General features: G+C 42.1%; 1 protein-coding gene across 1 annotated transcript in view; it reads left to right on the top strand.

The window, feature by feature from the left end:
- Positions 1–21,543, top strand: part of LOC132419366 (formin-2-like) — a 312,831-nt gene that overhangs the window by 111,701 nt on the left and 179,587 nt on the right. The window contains exons 5-6 of the mRNA XM_060003288.1: positions 12,970–14,885; positions 16,400–16,544. Coding sequence (XP_059859271.1) covers positions 12,970–14,885; positions 16,400–16,544 — 2,061 coding nt within the window. The remainder of the gene's footprint in view (positions 1–12,969; positions 14,886–16,399; positions 16,545–21,543) is intronic.

Here is a 21,543-nt window from a genome sequence, read left to right as displayed (position 1 = left end):
AGTATCACAGACAAGCAAGAGCTAAGAGTTCAGCACCACCGAAACATCTTTACAACAAATATTAAAAGAACTTCTCGGGCTTCCCTGGTGGTGCAGTGGTTGGGAGTCCGCCTGCCGATGCAGGGGACACGGGTTCTTGCCCCGGTCCGGGAAGATCCCACATGCCGCGGAGCGGCTGGGCCCGTGAGCCATGGCCACTGAGCCTGCGCGTCCAGAGCCTGTGCTCCGCAGCGGGAGAGGCAACAACAGTGAGAAGACCGCAAACCGCAAAAAAAAAAAAAAAAAAAAGAACTTCTCTAAGTGAGAAAGAAAAGGTGACAACCAGAAATATGAAAATTATGAAAGGAAAAAGTTCATCAGTAAAGGCAAACATATAGTAAAGATAGGAAGTCATCCACACAAAAAGCTAGTAGGAATATTAGAAGACAAAAGTAGTAAAATCATCCATATCCACAATAAGCAGTTAAGTGATACACAAAACAATTAAATGTAAAATATATCAAAAACAGTAATCAGGAGGCTAGGAGAATACAAATGCAGGGTTTGTATTTTTATTTGTTTACTTATTTTAAAAAATTATTTATTTTTGGCTGTGTTGGGTCTTCGTTGCTACACGCAGGCTTTCTATAGTTGTGGTGAATGGGGGTTACTCTTCGTTGAGGTGTGCAGGCTTCTCATTGCAATGGCTTCTCTTGTTGCAGAGCACAGGCCCTAGGCCCACGGGGTTCAGTAGTTGTGGCTCATGGGCTTAGTTGCTCCATGGCATGTGGGATCTTCCCAGACCAGGGGTTGAACCCATGTCCCCTGCATTGGCAGATGGATTCTTAACCACTTCACCACCAGGAAAGCCCCAAATGCAGGGTTTTTATAACGTGCTTGAAATTAAGAGATCAATAAACTTATAGCAATCATATATATACATATAAGTATATGTATATATAAATATATATCTATATTTGTGTATATGCTGCCAATAAGAGACTCACTTTAGATCTAAGAAGACATAGACTGAAAATGAGGGGATGGAAAAATATAGTCCATGCAAATGGATTGAAAAGAAAGCCAGGGTAGCAATACTTATATCAGAAAAAATAGACTTTACAGTAAAGACTGTTAAAAGAGACAAAGAAAGATATTACGTTATGATCAAGGGATCAATCCAAGAAGAAGATATAAGAATTGTAAATATATATGCACCCAACATAGGAGTACCTAAGTACATATTGCAAATATTAACAGACATGAAGGGAGAAATCAACAGTAACACAGTAATAAAGGCAGTTCTAAGAGAGATGTTTATAGCGATAGAAGTTTATTTCATCAAACAAGAAAAATCTTAGATAAACCACCTAACCTTATACCTAAAGGATCTAGAAAAAGAAGAACAAACAAAACCCAAATTTAGTTGAAGGAAATAAATCATAAAGATCAGAGCAGAAATAAATGAGAGTAAAAAAAAAGAATAGAAAAGATCAGTGAAACGAATAGCTGGTTCTTTGAAACGATATTTTAAAAATTGATAAAGGTTTGACCACAATCATCAAGAAACAGAGAGAGGGCCCAAATCAATAAAATCCAAAATGAAAAAGGAAAACTTACAACTGACACCTCAGAAATACAGAGGACCATAAGAGACTACTAAAAGCAACTATACACCAATAAAATGGACAACATAAAAGAAATGGACAAATTCTTAGAAAGGTACAATCTGTCAAGTTGGAACTGGGAAGAAATAGAAGATATGAACAGACAAATTACCAAGAATGAAATTGTGTCAGTAATTAAAAAACAAAATCAAAAAACCAACTTCCAACAAACAAAAGACCAGATGGCTTCACAGGTGGATTCTACCAAAGATTCACAGAAGAGTTAACACCTAACCTTTTCAAAGTAGTCCAAAAAAATTGCAGAGGAAGCAATGCTTCTGAATTCATTCTGTGAGGCCAGCATAACCCTGATACCAAAACCAGACAAAGATATCACGAAAAAAGAACATTACAAGCCAATATCACCGATGAACATGGATGCAAAAGTCCTCCTCAAAATATTAGCAAACTGAATCCAACAATACATCAAAAGGTTCATACACCATGATCAAATGGGATTTATTCCAGGAATGCAAGGATGGTTCAGTGTCCTCAAATCAGTCAATGTGATATATCACATTAACAAATTGAAGAATAAAAACATATGATTGTCTCAATAGATGTAGAAAAAGGTTTTGACAATGTTCAACATCCATATATGACTCAAACTCTCCAGAAAGTGGGTATAAAGGAACATACCTCAATAAAATAAAAGCCTTATGTGAGAAACCCACAGCTAACATCATACTCAGTTGTGAAAAGCTGAAAGTATTTCCTCTAAGATCAGGGACAAGACAAGGATGCCCACTCTCACCACTTTTATTCAACATACTACTGGAAGTCCTAGCCACAGCAATCAGACAATAAAAAGAAATAAAAGGAATCCAGATTGGAAAGGAAGAAGTAAAACTCTCACTGTTTGCAAATGATATGATACCATACATAGAAGATTCGAAAGACACCACTGGAAAACTACTAGAGCTCATCAATAAATTTGGTAAAGTTGAAGGATATAAAATTAATATAAACAAATCTGTCACCTTTCTATACACCTCAACAAACTATCAGAAAGAGAAACTGAGGAAACAGTCCCATTTACCATCAAATTAAAAAGAATAAAATGCCTAGTCTGTACTTGGAAAACTATAAGACACTGGTGAACAAAATTGAGGACGACACAGACAGATGGAAAGATATACTGTGTTCATGAACTGGAAGGATTAATGTTTTTAAAATGACCATAGTACCCAAGGCAATCCACAGATTCAATGCAATCCCTATCAAAATGTCAAGGGTGTTTATCACAGAACTAGAACAAATAATTTAAAAACTTTTTATGGAAACACAAGACTCCAAATAGGCAAAACAATTTCGACAAAGAAGAACAGAACTAGATGAATCAGGCTCCCTGACGTCACACTATACTGCAAAGTTACAGTAATCAAAACAAGATGGTACTCACAATGTTCATTGCAGCTCTATTTACAATAGTCAGGACATGGAAGCAACCTAAGTGTCCATCAACAGAAGAATGGGTAAAGAAGATATGGCACATATATACAATGGACTGTTAGCCATAAAAAGAAATGAAATTATTTGTAATGAGGTGGATGGACCTAGAGTCTGTCATACAGAGTGAAGTAAGTCAGAAAGAGAAAAGCAGATACCATATGGTAATACATATATATGGATCTAAAAAAAAAAAGTTCTGAAGAACCTAGGGGCAGGACAGGAATAAAGACGCAGACATAGAGAATGGACTTGAGGACACAGGCGGGGGAAGGATAAGCTGGGACGAAGTGAGAGAGTGGCATGGACTTATATACACTACCAAATGTAAAATAGATAGCTAATAGGAAGCAGCCACATAGCACAGGGAGATCAGCTTGGTGCTCTGTGACCACCTAGAGGGGTGGGATAGGAGGGTGGGAGAGAGATGCAAGAGGGAGGAGATATGGGGATATATGCATATGTATAGCTGATTCACTTTGTTATAAAGCAGAAACTAAGACACCATTGTAAAGCAAATATGCTCCAATAAAGATGTTATAAAAACCCAAAAACAAACAAAACAAAACAATATGGTACTGATACAAAAACAGACACACAGATCCATGGAACAGATTAGAGTCCAGAAATAAACCTGAGCTTATATTGTCAAATTCATCTACAGCAAAGGAGGCAAGAGTATACAGTGGAGAAGACAGTTTCTTCAATAAGTGGTGCTGGCAAAACTGGACAGCTACATTTAAAAGAATGAAATTAGAATACTCTCTAACACTGTACACAAAAATAAACTCAAAATGGATTAAAGGCCAAAATGGATTGATACAAATATCAATGTAACACCAGAAACCATAAAACTCCTACAAGAAAAGATAGGCAGAACACTCTTTGACACAAATGATAGCAATAGTTTTATGGATCTGTCTCCTAAAACAAAAGAAATAAAAACCAGCATAAATAAATGAGAGCTAATTAATCTGAAAAGCTTTTGCATGGCAAAGGAAGCCATCGACAAAATGAAAAGACAACCTACTGAATGGGAGAAAATATTTGCAAATTATGTGACTGATAAGGGGCTAATATACAGAATACATAAATAGCTCATACAACTCAACATCAAAAAACAAAAACCCTGGCACTTCCCTGGTGGTCTAGTGACTAAGACTCTGTGCTCGCAGTGCAGGGGGCCCAGGATTGATCCCTGGTCAGGGAACTAGATCCCACATGCATGCTGCAACTGTAGATCCCACATGCCACAATGAAGGTCCTGCATGCTGCAACTAAGACCCGGTGCAGCCTAAATAAATAAATAAATATTAAAAACAAAAACCAAAAACCCCAATTTAAAAATAGGCAAAAGACCTGAATAAGCTTTTTCCTAAAAATGACCTACAGATGGCCAACAGGCACATGAAAATATACTCAACATCATTAGTCCTCAGAGAAATGAAAATCAAAACCACAATGAGATATCACCTCACACCTGTCAGAATGGCTGTCATCAAAAGGAACACAATGACAGAATATGTATATGTGTATATAACTGAGTCACTTTGCTGTGCAGAAGAAATTAACACGTTGTAAATCAAGTATACTTCAATAAAATTTTTAAAAAAATAATAAAGAAAATGTAAGAAGAAGAAGGAACACAATAACAAATGTTGGTGAGAATGTGGAGAAAACAGGCCCCACATACACTGTTGGTGGGAAGGTAAATTGGTGCAGACACTATGGAAAACAGTATGGAGGTTTCTCAAAAAACTAAAACCTACCATGTGACCCAGCAATTTCACTCCTGGGTATTTATCTGAAGGAAAAAAAAAAAGAAAACACTAATTCGAAAAGATACATGCAGCCCAGTGTTCATAGCAACATTATTTATAATTGCCAAGATATGGAAGCAACCTAAGTTTCCATCAAGAGATGAATGGATAAAGAAGATGTGGTACATTTATACAATGGAATATTATTCAGCTATAAAAAAAATGAAATTCAGGAAAAGCCAGAACGAACTTTTTGGCCAATCCAGTAGTTTGTGTCATCTTTGTATTAACCTCTTAATTATTCCTCCATGGTAGATGAAGAGAGGGGAAGGTAGTAGGTGTCCATGCTGTGGATGGTGGCTCCTCATGTTGGCCTCTCTTGGGGTCATCTGTGAAGAGCCCTGGGCGCTCTGGAGAAGCAGTTCTGAGCACGGAGACCCTGCCCCCACCCCTCTCATTCCAGCCTTAAGGGAGCAGTTGAGCCTGTGTGTGCAGGTGTGTAATCCTGAGCTTTAGTTGGCTGGAGTCTGTCCCCCTTCTCTCCTACCTCCTGTCCCTGCTTTTCTCCTTTTTCTCTACCCATTCCTCTCTCTTGTCTTTTTTTCTTACTCATCTGTTATTGGTAATCAGTTTACCCAGAGGGCTTCCTCCTTTTCTATAACCAAAACACTTTTTCCTGAAAGTGTCCCCTTGGGAGAGGAAGACACTGTGTGGGTGTGAGGGTGACCCACACGGGGGCACAGTTGCTCTCAGCCATCTTCATAAATTGTGGTGACAAAAGGCATCCCTTTCTGAAATGCCTTGGATAAAATATTTGAATTGTAGTAATGTGATGTAAGTTGTATACATGCACTTAAGATATATGAATATGCCTATATGGATATCAGAAATATTTCCCATTATCTTATTGGAGACGCTTTTAGAGATTATCTTTTTTTAAAAAATTATTATTAACATATTAGGAAGTGCCTTTGTCATTGAACCAATATCAATACATTATTATTACCTAAGGTCCATACTTGATTCAGATTCCCTTAGTTTTTTTTTTTTTTTTTAGAATAGCTAACATTTATTGGGTGTTCATAATACACTACCCACTGAGCTAAGTAACTTATAGGCTTTATCTCATTCGTCACAACCATCAGAGATAAGGCACCATTATTATCTCCACTTCAAGGAAGGGAGATTTAATATTGGAAGGTTATGGAATTCTTTTTTATTTTTTTAAACAGCAGCTTCTTATTAGTCATCAATTTTATACACATCAGTGTATACATGTCAACCCCAAGCGCCCAATTCATCACACCCCCACTCCCACCCTCCCCACAGCTTTCTCCCCTTGGTGTCCATATGTTTGTTCTCTACATTTGTGTCTCAATTTCTGCCCTGAAAACTGGTTCATCTGTACCATTTTTCTAGGTTCCATATATATGTGTTAATATACGATATTTGTTTTTCTCGTTCTGACTTACTTCACTCTGTATGACAGTCTCTAGATCCATCCACATCTCAACAAATGACCCAATTTCGTTCCTTTTTATGGCTGAGTAATATTCCATTGTATATATGTACCACATCTTCTTTATCCATTCATCTGTCGATGGGCATTTAGGTTGCTTCCATGACCTGGCTATTGGAAATAGTGCTGCAGTGAACATTGGGGTGCATGTGTCTTTTTGAATTGTGGTTTTCTCTGGGTATATGCCCAGTAGTGGGATTGCTGGATCATATGGTAATTCTATTTTTAGTCTTTTAAGGAACCTCCGTACTGTTCTCCATAGTGGCTGTATCAGTTTACATTCCCACCAACAGAGCAAGAGGACTCACTTTTCTCCACATTTGTTGTTTGTAGATTTTCTGATGAAGCCCATTCTAACTGGTGTGAGGTGATACCTCATTGTAGTTTTGATTTACATTTCTCTAATAATTAGTGATGTTGAGCAGCTTTTCATGTGCTTCTTGGCTATCTGTGTGTCTTCTTTGGAGAAATATCTATTTAGGTCTTCTGCCCATTTTTGGATTGGATTGCTTGTTTTTTTTTTTAAATTGACCTGCATGAGCTGTTTATATATTTTAGAGATTAATCCTTTGTCCGATGATTCGTTTGCAAATATTTTCTCCCATTCTGAGGGTTGTCTTTTCGTCGTCTTTATGGTTTCCTTTGCTGTCCAAAAGCTTTTAAGTTTCATTAGGTCCCATTTGTTTATTTTGGGTTTTATTTCCATTAGTCTAGGAGGTGGATCAAAAAAGATGTTGCTGTGATTTATGTCAAAGAGCGTACTTCCTATGTTTTCCTCTAAGAGTTTTATAGTGTCTGGTCTTGCATTTAGGTCTCTAATCCATTTTGAGTTTATATTTGTGTATGGTATTAGGGAGTGTTCTAATTTCATTCTTTTACATGTAGCTGTCCCGTTTTCCCAGCACCACTTATTGAAGAGACTGTCTTTTCTCCATTGTATATCCTTGTCTCCTTTGTCATAGATTAGTTGACCATAGGTGCGTGGGTTTACCTCTGGGCTTTCTCTCTTGTTCCATTCATCTGTGTTGCTGTTTTTGTGCCAGTACCATATTGTCTTGATTACTGTAGCTTTGTAGTATAGTCTGAAGTCAAGGAGTCTGATTCCTCCAGTTCTGTTTTTTTCCCTCAAGACTGCTTTGACTAGTCGGGGTCTTTTGTGTCTCCATGCAAATTTTAAGAGTTTTTGTTCTAGTTCTGTAAAAATTGCCATTGGTAGTTTGATGGGGATTGCATTGAATCTGTAGATTGCTTTGGGTAGTATAGTCATTTTCACAATATTGATTCTTCCAATCCAAGAGCCTGGTATATCTCTCCATGTGTTGGTATCATCTTTAATTTCTCTCATCAGTGTCTTATACTTTTCTGAATACAGGTCTTTTGTCTCCCTAGGTAGGTTTATTCCTAGGTATTTTATTCTTTTTTTTTGCAATGGTAAATGGGAGTGTTTCCATAATTTCTCTTTCAGTTTTTTCATCATAAGTGTATAGGAATGCCAGAGATTTCTGTGCATTAATTTTGTATCCTGCAACTTTACCAAATTCATTGATTAGCTCTAGTAGTTTTCTGGTAGCATCTTTAGGATTCTCTATGTATAGTATCATGTCATCTGCAAACAGTGACAGTTTTACTTCTTCTTTTCCAATTCATATTCCTTTTATTTCTTTTTCTTCTCTGATTTCCGAGGCTAGGACTTCCAAAACTATGTTGAATAACAGTGGTGAGAGTGGACATCCTTGTCTTGTTCCTGAACTTAGAGGAAATGCTTTCAGTTTTTCATCATTGAGAATGATGTTTGCTGTGGGTTTGGCCTATATGGGCTTTATTATGTTGAGGTTGGTTCCCTCTATGCCCACTTTCTGGAGACTTTTTATCATAAATCGGTGTTGATTTTTGTCAAAAGCGTTTCCTGCATCTACTGAGATGATCATATGGTTTTTATTCTTCAGATTGTTAATATGGTGTATCACATTGATTGATTTGCGTATATTGAAGAATCCTTGCATCCCTGGGATAAATCCCACTTGGTCATGGTGTTTGATCCTTTTCATGTGTTGTTGGATTCCGTTTGGTAGTATTTTGTTCAGGATTTTTTCATCTATATTCATCAGTGATATTGGTCTCTAATTTTCTTTTTTTGTAGTATGTTTGTCTGGTTTTGGTATCAGGTTGAGGTGGCCTCATAGAATGTGTTTGGGAGTGTCGTTCCTGCGCAATTTTTTGGTAGAGTTTGAGAAGGATGGGTGTTAGCTCTTCTGTAAATGTTTGATAGAATTCACCCTTGAAGCCATGTGGTCCTGGACTTCTGTTTTTTTGGAAGATTTTTAATCGGAGTTTCAATTTCATTACGTGTGATTGGTCTGTTCATATTTTTTATTTCTTCCTGGTTCAGTCTTGGAAGGTTATACCTGTCTCAGAATTTGTCCATTTCTTCCAGGTTGTTCATTTTATTGGCATAGGATTGCTTGTAGTAGTCTCTTAGGATGCTTTGTATTTCTGTGTTGTCTGTTGTAAGTTCCCCTTTTTCATTCTGATTTTATTGATTTGAGTCCTCTCCCTCTTTTTCTTGATGAGTTTGGTTAAAGGTTTATCAACTTTCTTTATCTTCTCAAAGAACCAACTTTTAGTTTTATTGATCTTTGCTATTGTTTCCTTTGTTCTTATTTCATTTATTTCTGCTCTGATCTTTATGATTTCTTTCGTTCTGCTAACTTTGGGTTTTGTTTGTTCTTCTTTCTCTAGTTCCTTTAGGTGTAAGGTTAAATTATTTGTTTTAGATTTTTCTTGTTTCTTGAGGTAGGCTTGTATAGCTATAAACTTCCTTCTTAGAACTGCTTTTGCTGCATCCCATGGATTTTGGGTCACCATGTTTTCATTGTCGTTTGTCTCTAGGTATCTTTTGACTTCCTCTTTGTTTTCTTCAGTGATCTCTTGGTTATTTAGTAATGTATTGTTTAGCTTCCATGTGTTTGTGTTTTTTATGTTTTTTTCCCCTGAAATTCATTTCTAATCTCATAGTGTTGTGGTCAGAGAAGATGCTTGATATGATTTCACTTTCCTTAAATTTACTGAGGCTTGATTTGTGACCCAAGATGTGATCTATCCTGTAGAATGTCCCATGAGCACTTGAGAAGAAAGTGTAATGGGCTGTTTTTTGATGGAATGTCCTATGAATATCAAATAAATCTATCTGGTCTATTGTGTCATTTAAAGCTTCTCTTTCCTTATTTACTTTCATTTTGGATGATCTGTCTATTGTTGTAAGTGAGGTGTTAATGTCCCCCAGTATTATTGTTTTACTGTCGATTTCCTCTTTTACAGCTGTTAGCATTTGCCTTATGTATTGAGGTGCTCCTATGTTGGGTGCCTGTATATTTATAATTCTTATATCTCCTTCTTGGATTGATACCTTTGATCATTATGTAGTGTCCTTCCTTTTCTCTTGTAACTTTTTTTTTTTTTTTTGTGGTACATGGGCCTCTCACAGTGGTGGCCTCTCCCATTGCAGAGCACAGGCTCCGGATGTGCAGGTTCAGAGGGCATGGCTCATGGACCCAGCCACACTGTGGCATGTGGGATCCGCCCAGACCAGGGCATGAACCTGTATCCCCTGCATCGGCAGGTAGACTCTCAACCACTGCATCACCACAGAAGCCCCCAACATTCTTTATTTTAAAGTCTATTTTATCTGATATGAGTATTGCTACTCCAGCTTTCTTTTGATTTCCATTTGCATGGAATATCTTTTTCCATCCCCTCACTTTCAGGCTGTAAGTGTCCCTAGGTCTGAAGTGGGTCTCTTGTAGACAGCATATATATGGGTCTTTTTTTTGTATCCATTCCGCAAGCCTGTGTCTTTTGGTTGGAGCTTTTAATCCATTCACATTTAAGGTAATTATCGATATGTATGTTTGTATGACCATTTCCTTAAATGTTTTGGGTTTGTTTTTGTAGGCCCTTTTCTTCTCTTGTGTTTCCCATTTAGAGAAGTTTCTTTAGCATTTGCTGTAGAGCTGGTTTGGTGGTGCTGAATTCTCTTAGCTTTTGCTTGGCTGTAAAGCTTTTGATTTCTCCATTGAATCTGAATGAGATCCTTGCCGGGTAGCGTAATCTTGGTTGTAGGTTCTTCCCTTTCATCACTTTAAGTATATCATACCACTCCTATCTGGTTTGTAGAGTTTCTGCTGAGAAATCAGCTGTTAACCTTATGGGAGTTCCCTTGTATATTATTTTTTGTTTTTCCCTTGCTGCTTTCAATAATTTTTTTTAAAATTCATTTATTTTTGGCTGTGTTGGGTCTTCATTGCTGCACGTGGGCTTCCTCTAGTTGCAGTGAGCTGGGGCTACTCTCCGTTGTGGTGCGCGGGCTTCCCATTGCGCTGGCTTCTTTTGTTGCAGAGCACAGGCTCTAGGCATGTGGGCTCAGTAGTTGTGGCTCGTGGGCTCTAGAGCGCAAGCTCAGTAGTTGTAGCGCACGGGCTTAGTTGCTCCGTGGCATGTGGGATCTTCTCGGACCAGGGCTCGAACCCGTGTCCCTTGCATTGGCAGGCGGATTCTTAACCACTGTGCCACCAGGGAAGCCCAATAATTTTTCTTTGTCTTTAATTTTTGCCAATTTGATCACTATGTGTCTCGGCATGTTTCTCCTTGGGTTTACACTGCATGGGAATTGCTTCACCTCCTGGACTTGGGTGACTATTTCCTTACCCATGTTAGGGAAGTTTACAACTGTAATCTCTTCAAATATTTTCTCGGGTCCTTTCTCTCTCTTTTCTCCTTCTGGGACCCCTATAATGGGAATGTTTTTGTGTTTAATGTTGTCCCAGAGTTCTGTTAGGCTGTCTTCATTTCTTTTCATTCTTTTTCTTTATTCTGTTCCACAGCAGTGAATTCCACCATTCTGTCTTCCAGGTCACTTATCTGTTCTTCTACCTCAGTTATTCTGCTATTGATTCCTTCTAGTGTAGTTTTCCTTTCAGTTAATGTATTGTTCTTCTGTTTGTTTGTTCTTTAATTCTTCTAGGTCTTTGTTAAACATTTATTGCATCTTCTCGATCTTTGCCTCCATTCTTTTTCCTACATCCTGGAGCATCTTCACTATCATTATTCTGAATTCTTTTTCTGGAAGGTTTCCTATCTGCACTTCATTTAGTTGTTTTTCTGGGGTTTTATCTTGTTCCTTCATCTGGTACATAGCCCTCTGCCTTTTCATCTTGTCTATCTTTCTGTGAATGTGGTTTTTGTTCCATAGGCTGCAGGATTGTAGTTCTTCTTGCTTCTGCTGTCTGCCCTCTGGTGGATGAGGCTCTCTAAGAGGCTTGTGCAGGTTTCCTGATGGGAGGGACTGGTGGTGGGTTGAGATGGGTGTTGCTGTGGTGGGCAGGGCTCAGTAAAACTTTAATCCACTTGTATGCTGATGGGTGGGTCTGGGTTCCCTCCCTGTTGGTTGTTTGGCCTGAGGCAACCCAACATTGGAACCTACCTGGGCTCTTTCTTGGGGCTAATGGCAGACTCTGGGAGGGCTCATGCCAAGGAGTACTTCCCAGAACTTCTGCTGCCAGTGTCCCCATCCCCACGTTAAGCCACAGCCACCACCCGTCTCCACAGGAGATCATCCAACACCCGCAGGTAGGTCTGGTTCAGTCTTCTATGGGGTCACTGCTCCTTCCCCTGGGTTCTGAAGCACACAATACTTTGTGTGTGCCCTCCAAGAGTGGAGTCTCTGTTTCCCCCAGTCCTGTCAAAGTCCTGCAATCAAATCCCACAAGCCTTCAAAGTCTGATTCTCTAGGAATTCCTCCTCCCGTTGCCGGACCCCCAGGTTGGGAAGCCTGACGTGGGGCTTAGAACCTTCATTCCAGTGGGTGGACTTCTGTGGTATAAGTGTTCTCCAGTCTGTGAGTCACCCACCCAGTAGTTATGGGATTTGATTTTATTGTGATTGCAACCCTCCTACGATCTCATTGCGGCTTCTCCTTTGTCTTTGCATGTGGGGTATCTTTTTTTGGTGAGTTCCAGTGTCTTCCTGTCAATGATTGTCCAGCAGCTAGTTGTGATTCTGGTGTTCTCACAAGAGGGAATGAAAGCATGTCCTTCTTCTCCGCCATCTTGGTTCAGGCTCCCAAGCTCGCAATCCCTGCTCACATATTGTAGCTCTCTCTGGGACACTTCTCCACCTCTTAGAGATTACCTTTTAAAGGTTGTGATTAACTGTAAAACTCAGGATTTAAAATGTCTTTAGGGAACGTCCTAGTAGCAGATGTTACTGGGCAGGAAGAGAGTAGCCTATGGTGACATTATGTGGGTCTGTCACTCAGTCTCTTCTTCCCTCTTCTCAGCGGTCTGCCGGTCTTCCATGATTTCATTCGAAGATTAGACAGGGGCCTTCGGACTTCATGGTCATGTGTGTAAACTAATTTGAAATCCGAGGATGGAAAAGCAGGGACCAGTGGAAGTAGTAATAGTGTCTTTCCATGGAGGGAGCGTTTAGAAGTATTATAACAAACAAATACATTTTGCTTAATTTTGTAAGACCAGTTTTTGGTATTTTGAGTATTCCTTATTTTATATTTAACTGTGATGTCTCTGTTGCCCCTCAGGAAGTTTGTGACATGAAATCTGAGGGTCAGGCCACTGTCATTCAGCAGCTGGAGCAGACCATTGAGGATCTGAGGACCAAAATAGCTGAGCTAGAGAAGCAGTACCCGGCTGCAGACCTGGAGGCGGCCACCTCTGGAGACACGTGTCTGCGAGCTCTCAGTTTGGGAGAAAAGGAAGTAGGGCATGAAAGGATTTTACAGGCAAAGTCCATCCAGACGTCCCCGACAGAGGAGGGTGGGACACTGACACATCCTCTCATGGGTGCCCTGCCTGAGGCCACGAGTGGAGACTCAGCCGGGCTGTCCTCACCTCCCGGACCTCAGAACAAGTTCTGCGCAGAGATTTCTTTGGTTGTGTCTCCAAGGCGAATATCAGTTCAGCTCGATGCACATCCATCCCTCCAGGCTCCACCACCCACGTCACCGCCCTGGTCTGACAGTCAAGGACAGGCGAGCTCACAGCCTTCCCATCCTTATTTTCACACGGAGTTTGAAACCAGCCACGAGCACTCTGCTTTTCCCTCCTCTGAAAACAGCCATGACATCCCTACTGCACTGCCTCTGTCTCCCAAGTTCTCCCACCAGATGCCTGGTCTGGGCACCGTGGCTCCTCCACGGACCCCACCCCATGTCGTGCCTGAGCCTGCACTTCCCAGCCCACCGTGCCCCTCACCTCCTCCTCCGCCTGGTCCAGAGATGCTGCCACCCCCTCCCCTACCTTTGCCTGGTGAGGGAATTCCTTCCGTCCCCCCTCTTCCCACAGTAGGAATTCCGCCCGCCCCCACTCTTCCCACAGTGGGAATTCCTCCTGCCCCCCCTCTTCCCAGTGTGGGAATTCCTCCCGCCCCCCCTCTTCCCGGTGTGGGAATTCCTCCCGCCCCCCCTCCTCCCGGTGTGGGAATTCCTCCCGCCCCCCCTCCTCCCGGTGTGGGAATTCCTCCCGCCCCCCCTCTTCCCGGTGTGGGAATTCCTCCCGCCCCCCCTCTTCCCGGTGTGGGAATTCCTCCCGCCCCCCCTCTTCCCGGTGTGGGAATTCCTCCCGCCCCCCCTCTTCCCGGTGTGGGAATTCCTCCCGCCCCCCCTCTTCCCGGTGTGGGAATTCCTCCCGCCCCCCCTCTTCCCGGTGTGGGAATTCCTCCCGCCCCCCCTCTTCCCGGTGTGGGAATTCCTCCCGCCCCCCCTCCTCCCGGTGTGGGAATTCCTCCCGCCCCCCCTCCTCCCGGTGTGGGAATTCCTCCCGCCCCCCCTCTTCCCGGTGTGGGAATTCCTCCCGCCCCCCCTCTTCCCGGTGTGGGAATTCCTCCCGCCCCCCCTCCTCCCGGTGTGGGAATTCCTCCCGCCCCCCCTCTTCCCGGTGTGGGAATTCCTCCCGCCCCCCCTCTTCCCGGTGTGGGAATTCCTCCCGCCCCCCCTCTTCCCGGTGTGGGAATTCCTCCCGCCCCCCCTCTTCCCGGTGTGGGAATTCCTCCCGCCCCCCCTCTTCCCGGTGTGGGAATTCCTCCCGCCCCCCCTCTTCCCAGTGTGGGAATTCCTCCCGCCCCCCCTCTTCCCAGTGTGGGAATTCCTCCCGTGCCCCCTCTTCCCAGTGAAGGAATTCCTTCTGCCCCCCCTCCTCCTTTGCCAGGTGTGAGGGTTCCACCTCCTCTAGCCCCACCCCCTCCTCTCCCTCCTGGAACAGGTGTCCCCCCACCCCCCCCACCCCCTCTGCTTCCTGGATCCGGCCTTGCTCTCCCACCACAAGCTGGGAGTAGCACTTCACCAACATTGCAGGCGTGTGGATTTCTTCCTCCACCGTTGCCAGCTGGCTTGTTTGGGTTCGGGTTGAACCAGGACAAAGGCAGCAGGAAGCAGCCAATAGAACCTTGTCGGCCGATGAAGCCTCTGTATTGGACGAGAATTCAACTGCACAGTAAAAGGTAACATGAACAGGGGCTCATCTTTGCATAATATTGTCAATACGAGGGAAGTATTTTCCTTTAAAACTCTGGAGAAAAATGAGTAAAAATAAAATAAATAAAAGTAAAACTTGTCTGTAGACGATTACATCAATATTTAGTGAAGCAATTTTAGACTTTTTTCCAGAAGTATCAAAGGAATAAAACAAATGACATGAATCAATATACACATTTCTGTCTATATAGTTTTTGATTGACTTTTATAGATAGAGGGATATATTTTTCTTAGCATACATGCTCTTTCCTCATTGCAGAACCTCACTCTGATAAATAGCTCATAAAAGTAAATCAAATCCATAGACAGACTGACTCTTGAGGATGTTTTCTTCATCCTTTTGAAGGCATGGTCTTGTTTCACTATTCAGCAATGTGCTACACAAAGATACACACATCCACACCCCATGTGTGAAATGACTTAGTTCTGAGCATTTCATGGCACTTCTGTAGATGATGTGCAACACTGTGAGGTCATAAAATCACAAACATATGAGTTTTATAAAATATATGATATTTGTAAAAGAATGCCTCCTAGCAGGTACGCTGCTGGTGTATTACTTATCCATGGATGGTCCATAACCTGGTTCCCCGACCCCTGGGACGGTACTGGGACATGGCTGTGGAATGCGCCAGTGGGAGAAAAAAATGCCCTTTAAATTTCACTGGATTTCCTTGTCCCAAGTTCTCGTGACTCTTTGAATTTGTGTGTGTGTGTGTGTGTGTGTGTGTGTATGTGATGTGGCACAGATTTAGAATAGGGTATTTAACAGGTTCATTTTCATTTCTTATATTAATTTTCTCTTCACTGAATCATAGTGGGAGAGGAACCTATCTATTTTGACTACTTCTGACTTTGCAGCTCATTCTCTGAGTAATTTGCTGGGTCACTTCTATGTGCCGAGACATCATTTCCAAATGTGCCCCAAACTCATTTTATCCATATGCAGTATATGAAGTTCTTTTCGTCTTGCTTTTTTTGAATGGATCTCCCCTTTTTAGGTGGCACTACATGACTCCACAGTCACAGGTGACATGCAGTGATGGGCAGCGGTGGGGAGACGAAAGTGCCTCTGTGGGCCTGAAGTGATTTATTTTCAACCCACAAATAACCCAAGCTGATGGGTCAGGTTGGGTTTGTGAGATATCAGACATTTCCTGCCTTGAGAGCTGTACAGAGAGGGGCTCTCCTTTTATGTTTTTATATGGCGACTTGATGACTGAGAATTCCTGGAAATGATTCTTTCCAGGCAAATGTCTCATTCTGTATTGATGCTGTTTCTCATCACGTTGATTAAGCAAATGGTGATTGTACAGAAAAGAGCATCTTCCCCCCGATCTCCCTCCGTCCTCTGCTGCCTGCCGTCCTATCCCTGCTCCTCTGATGCCTCTGTCCTCTCTGTCCCCATCTGTCCCTGCTCACTGTAATGTCCTGCAGTTTGGTTTGATGGCTCTCTCATGGGTCTTTTGCTTAACTTTAGAGACTCCAGTGCTTCACTTATTTGGGAAAAAATTGAAGAGCCATCCATAGATTGTCATGAATTTGAGGAATTATTTTCTAAAACTACTGTAAAGGAAAGGAAGAAACCGATTTCTGACACCATCACAAAGACCAAGGCTAAACAAGTGAGTACTCATGTGTTTTCTGAAGTTGGACAGTGTTTTGGGCATAAGTGTGAACTTTCATTAGAGAAAAACATTCACATTGTTTTCTGGGCTGTGTACCCTCCACAGTCTGTAAGCAGGTAGCAGAGGTTAGCATTTTAGAACATGAAGTTAAGTAAGACTTTCCCAGATAGAACAACAAATAATCATCTCCACCAAGTGATCATGCTCTGACTACTTTATTTGTAGCTTCATGATACATATTTCCAAAATTTCACCAATTGTTTGTTTCCAGAATTAGTTGTCTAGAAACAAACTGTCACTTGATTGAAATCCATATTAGTGCTAGTATGGATGGAAAGAAAGGTAAGAGTGAGCAAATGAAAGCAAGCAAGAAATCCAGTCCTTAGTAACCAGTCATGTGTTTGGTATTTTGTTGCTATTGTAATACCTGAGTGGATGCCCTGCAGAACCCAGCTAAACAGTCACCTTGCACTTGACACAGGGAAGAGACTCTTGTATCCAGTTCCAACATCTCCATTCTGTGTCAGCACTTTTGATCTATCCTGTGACACCTGAGTCCCAAAGATAAGGAAAAGTGCATTTGGAGGAAAACATTTTCATGCAATGTTTTTCCACTGATCCAGCCAGTGACCTTGATTGTGAAATGATTTTGTAAATTTCTCAAGGCAGCCATTCAGGAAAGTGTAGTAAAGTCTTAGAATAATGAACCCAGAAGGAAGGTAATGCTGTTGGTGCCCATCCTTCACCCTGAAGTGGGGGATGGTGGGCAGCTCCGTCTTTTTGGGTGAAACAAATAGAGAGAAATGAGGCCTGAAGCTGGCACAGCTTCCCCAGGCGAGTGGCAACTAAGGGGTGATGTGATTCTGTGAACTTTTGTTACTGACCTGGAAGTTGTAGCTAGAAGTCTGACCCAGAGATATTTCCATCCATATTTATTTCGAAGCAGACAGCTGCCCCCAGATGGGTGCTGCGGAATCCAGCCAGGAGGGGTGTGTTTGAATGGAACCTCTAGCTGAGATGGGGGCAGCCTCACCACAGGCATCTCTATTAATCTGACGATGATGCAAACCCAAATGTGATGCAGTTGCATTTTTCAGAACCACTTATGATGACACAGCTGGTTGCTGGAGACTTTAGATCAGAAAAGGCACTGAATAAATATTTGTTTAACAAATAAGGCAGCTGGCTAGAGGAGGAGGGCTTTATACATATCAGTGGCTATACCCAGTAGTGATTAAAAGCCAGAAAATAACTCATCTCAAAATAAGCAATATCGCCAAGGTGGCTTTGTCAATGGAATAAAGGTAAATGAAAAACCACGTTTTTCTGGTAAATGTTCTAAATGGCATGTTTGCATATAGTACATGTAGGCTGAGTCATCACACCTCTTCCCATGGACCGTATCAGAGATGGGAAAGCTGTCTGGTTGGGGAATACGGGCAGGGAGCGCAGAGGCCGGGTAGAGCTAGGCAGCGGGGTTGTCACGTGATGAAGGGCAGGGGTGATGTGGACGTCACTAGTCTAGGGATGAAATTCTCCAGAATGCCAAGCACGCCCTCCATATCTCCTGTCACCACTTTTTTTCTGTTAAATGAACAGAGATGAGGAAGCTGCCGCATGTTACCTGCAAGTATACGATTTCATGATTTTTTTGACGTAGTATTCAGTTTTTAAGCCTACTGAAATAAGATTTCTGTACAAATCATGAAGACTTCAGATTCAGGTAGCTGGCATGAGATGGCCCCCTTCCACACGACCATCATGTGCAGTGTCATGTCTGCACAGTGGCCTCACCCTGTCGTGAGCCCATCAGTAAACTGTGGGTATGAGCCTTTGCCAGTGCTGTCATTTGCACCCGTTGGTGGTGACACAGCTATTGACCTGCAGCTTAAAGAGGGTTTGTGGACCAGTCTCCATCCTGACTCCTGATGAGCTTGTCAGCATATCCTTGGCCAGGGTCTTGTACTCAGTTCTGCTATTCAGGTTTGTTTTGGGAGAGACAAAGTAACTTTTCCAGTATGTTGGTAAGAGAAAAATCTGCTACAAAGTGTTAGATGGCTGAAGAAAGCCAGTTTTATTTAACTCTGTTGTATTTGGAAGAAAAACTTACCCATTCCAACTACTTGAGACATGTAAAATTTCGTTTAAGGAAAACGTATTTTCCATATGCCTGCAAGCACACTGAGCCCTGAGCAACACGGACTTGGGGCACCAATTTTTGTGCAATCCAAGATCTCTACAAATTATAATCAGCCTTTCGTATTCGGGGTCCCACCATATCCAAGGTTCCACATCCATGGACAAAACCACCCTCAGCTCATGTAGTGCTGCAATATTTACTACTGAAAAGACTCTGTGTGTCAGCGGACCTGCACAGTCCAAACCACTGACCTGTGGTTGCCCTTGTATAGGTGGACTCTGATTTCGAGTGAGACTGGTTGCCATTGATGCTATAACCTGTGTTTATGGAGGTTTTTCTAGCCACTCTTCTCACACACGGTGGAGGCCAAGAGCTCTGGTTTCTCCAAATACTTTAAAAGAGCTAGATAGTATTTCTGTGATCTGTCCTCTTCTTGAAAGTAAGTCTGTGGCTGGATGCACTGGCCTTTAGTAGCTCTCTCGGGAGATATGTCTTCTGTGTGACCACAGAGGTCCCACACCTGGACAGCTTGCTCTGTGGCATAAAGAGAAGGGGCTGCTCTCTGGACTCTGGAGTGGCTGCAGTGAGGCATGTCTGGTGTCTCTCAGCCCTTTGTCCTCCAGGGAACCCAACACAGAGCTTTCCTTATTTTTTCACGGAACCTGTATTTAAGTTGTGTGCCTACATCTTAGCACACCGGTCTTCATTGTGAGGTTATGAAAGCATAAGGAGATTCGCTGAGAAGGTATAGTTTTATCAGACTATGATTTCATGTACTTCTCCTTTAGCAAATGAGCGTGATGCTTATAGGTCAGAATTAAATATCGAGCTGCTCACTTGGTGAAACAACAACCCTGTCACCCACGGAATCAAGAGGAAGATGAGGTCCCTGTTTGAAACATGACACACACACATGCACTTGCCAATTTTTAAGGAACGTCCCAGAGCAAGTGCATGGTGACCCATGTCCTGCGTCTCACAGGCGAGTTCAGTGCCTGTTAATGTTGAGAGTGACCCTAAGTCACCTCAGGATCTTCATGTCCAAGGAAAGATTAAATTAACCCAAGCTTATGAGCAGGGAAGTGGGAGAATTTACACTGGAGTGATCTTGACAGTAGGAATTCCCTGACAAAGAGGTTTCTAGTTAATCCAGTGTCAGATGAGGTCCGAGCAGAGATACTTTGGGAAACAGCAGTAGCAGCAGCAGCTTCAGCAGTAGTACTAGTACCAGCGGGGATCATGGCAGCAGCCCCGGCCGCCGCGGAGCCTGCAGGTGCGTGGTCCTTGTCTGCGCAGCCCCAGGCTGGCTCATCCCACCCCCTAATCCTGTGAGGGAGACCCCGTATCCCTGGTGCACAGCACACAAAGCTGAGATGTAGGCACGATCTCACGCTCCCAGCGCAGTGAGGGGCAGAGCTCGGGTGCAGACCCAGCCATCCGGCTGCAGAGCCTGTGTTCCTCATCATTAGCCATAGGTGTGGATGTGAAATATTATAGATGAGGGCAAGTGTGGGATGGGATTTATAAGAAGACTAGAATAGATCCTTTTTGAAAAGAATCTGAATTTGTACTGATTTTCATATGTGTTCCATATTTAAATGACTAGTTACGTTTATAAAATTGTGTGTGGAGATACTTTTAAAGCCTTTTCTGTATTCTAACAGACTTTGATAAGTACATAAACTATGATACCACCAAATATGACATTTGCCCAATTAAATAAAATTTATCAGAGTGATGTGAGCCTTAGACACATAAGCTTTTGTAAGCAGTAAACATGAGGGCCTTTTGCTTGTGTGGCAAATAAATAGTAGGTGGAGGTACAGCCACTGTGGTTAAACCCACCAAATGTTGAGTGGAGATAGTTTTGATTCCACCAAAAGGGACGTCTCTGTAAAATATGCCTTAAGTCAAAAGTGTCTAATAATCCTTAAAAGGTGTGTAAAGGAACATGCTTCCCACAATATAAATTTGCACACAGAACTTAACAAGAGTGAATGAAAAGAATCTGTTTTTTTTTTTTGTTTGTTTTCTGGTACGCGGGCCTCTCACCGCTGTGGCTTCTCCCGTTGCGGAGCACAGGCTCCGGACGCGCAGGCTCAGCGGCCATGGCTCACGGGCCCAGCCGCTCCGCGGCACGTGGGATCCTCCCGGACCGGGGCACGAACCCGTATCCCCTGCATCGGCAGGCGGACTCTCAACCACTGTGCCACCAGGGAAGCTGCAAAGAATCTGTTTTGCTTTTTAAATACATAATTGCCGTTTATATAACCATTTAATGCAACAAATGAATTTCTTCCTGGGTTTCTTCTGTTCTATTTATCAGATTAAAATGCTCTGCCCAAAGAATGGGGGAGAAAAAGAATTCATGATAGTTAAATATTTGTTTGGCTTCAGCTTCTGGAAATATGATTAGAAAAATAGATAGTTAAATCTGCTACTTATTATTAGGGGAGTTAATAAAAGACATTTGGCATTTTGTTCGATCTTGCCACTGTGCTTTCTGACCTAACTTCTAAAAAGCCTTTTTTGTATTTTGTAAAACTTCATAATAACAATGGGAAAAGAAGCATTCATTACTTAAATGTTCCTGTGTGGGAGTGTGTAATGTAACGCCTCCAAGTATTCTTACGCGAAATAGTAATTGCCATTAAAATGATTTTTCCTACTATGTTGGGGCGCTGGGAAAACGTGTGAGCTGTACCTTAAGTACTATCGTAAGATTGGTTGGTCAGAAAATAAAACAAGGGTATGTATTTTACCTGTGAATCTCTGCTTGACTTGTACTAAGTGCAAATATTTATCTTTAGATTAAAAAATATGTTTTATCATAATCAGTTGATATTTCAGTGTTTA

The sequence above is a fragment of the Delphinus delphis genome, unplaced genomic scaffold, assembly GCF_949987515.2.
Source record: "Delphinus delphis unplaced genomic scaffold, mDelDel1.2 scaffold_189, whole genome shotgun sequence".
In the NCBI taxonomy this organism is placed as follows: domain Eukaryota; kingdom Metazoa; phylum Chordata; class Mammalia; order Artiodactyla; family Delphinidae; genus Delphinus; species Delphinus delphis.
The sequence above is the reverse complement of the archived record's forward strand: the minus strand, read 5'-3'. Positions and strand labels throughout refer to the sequence as shown.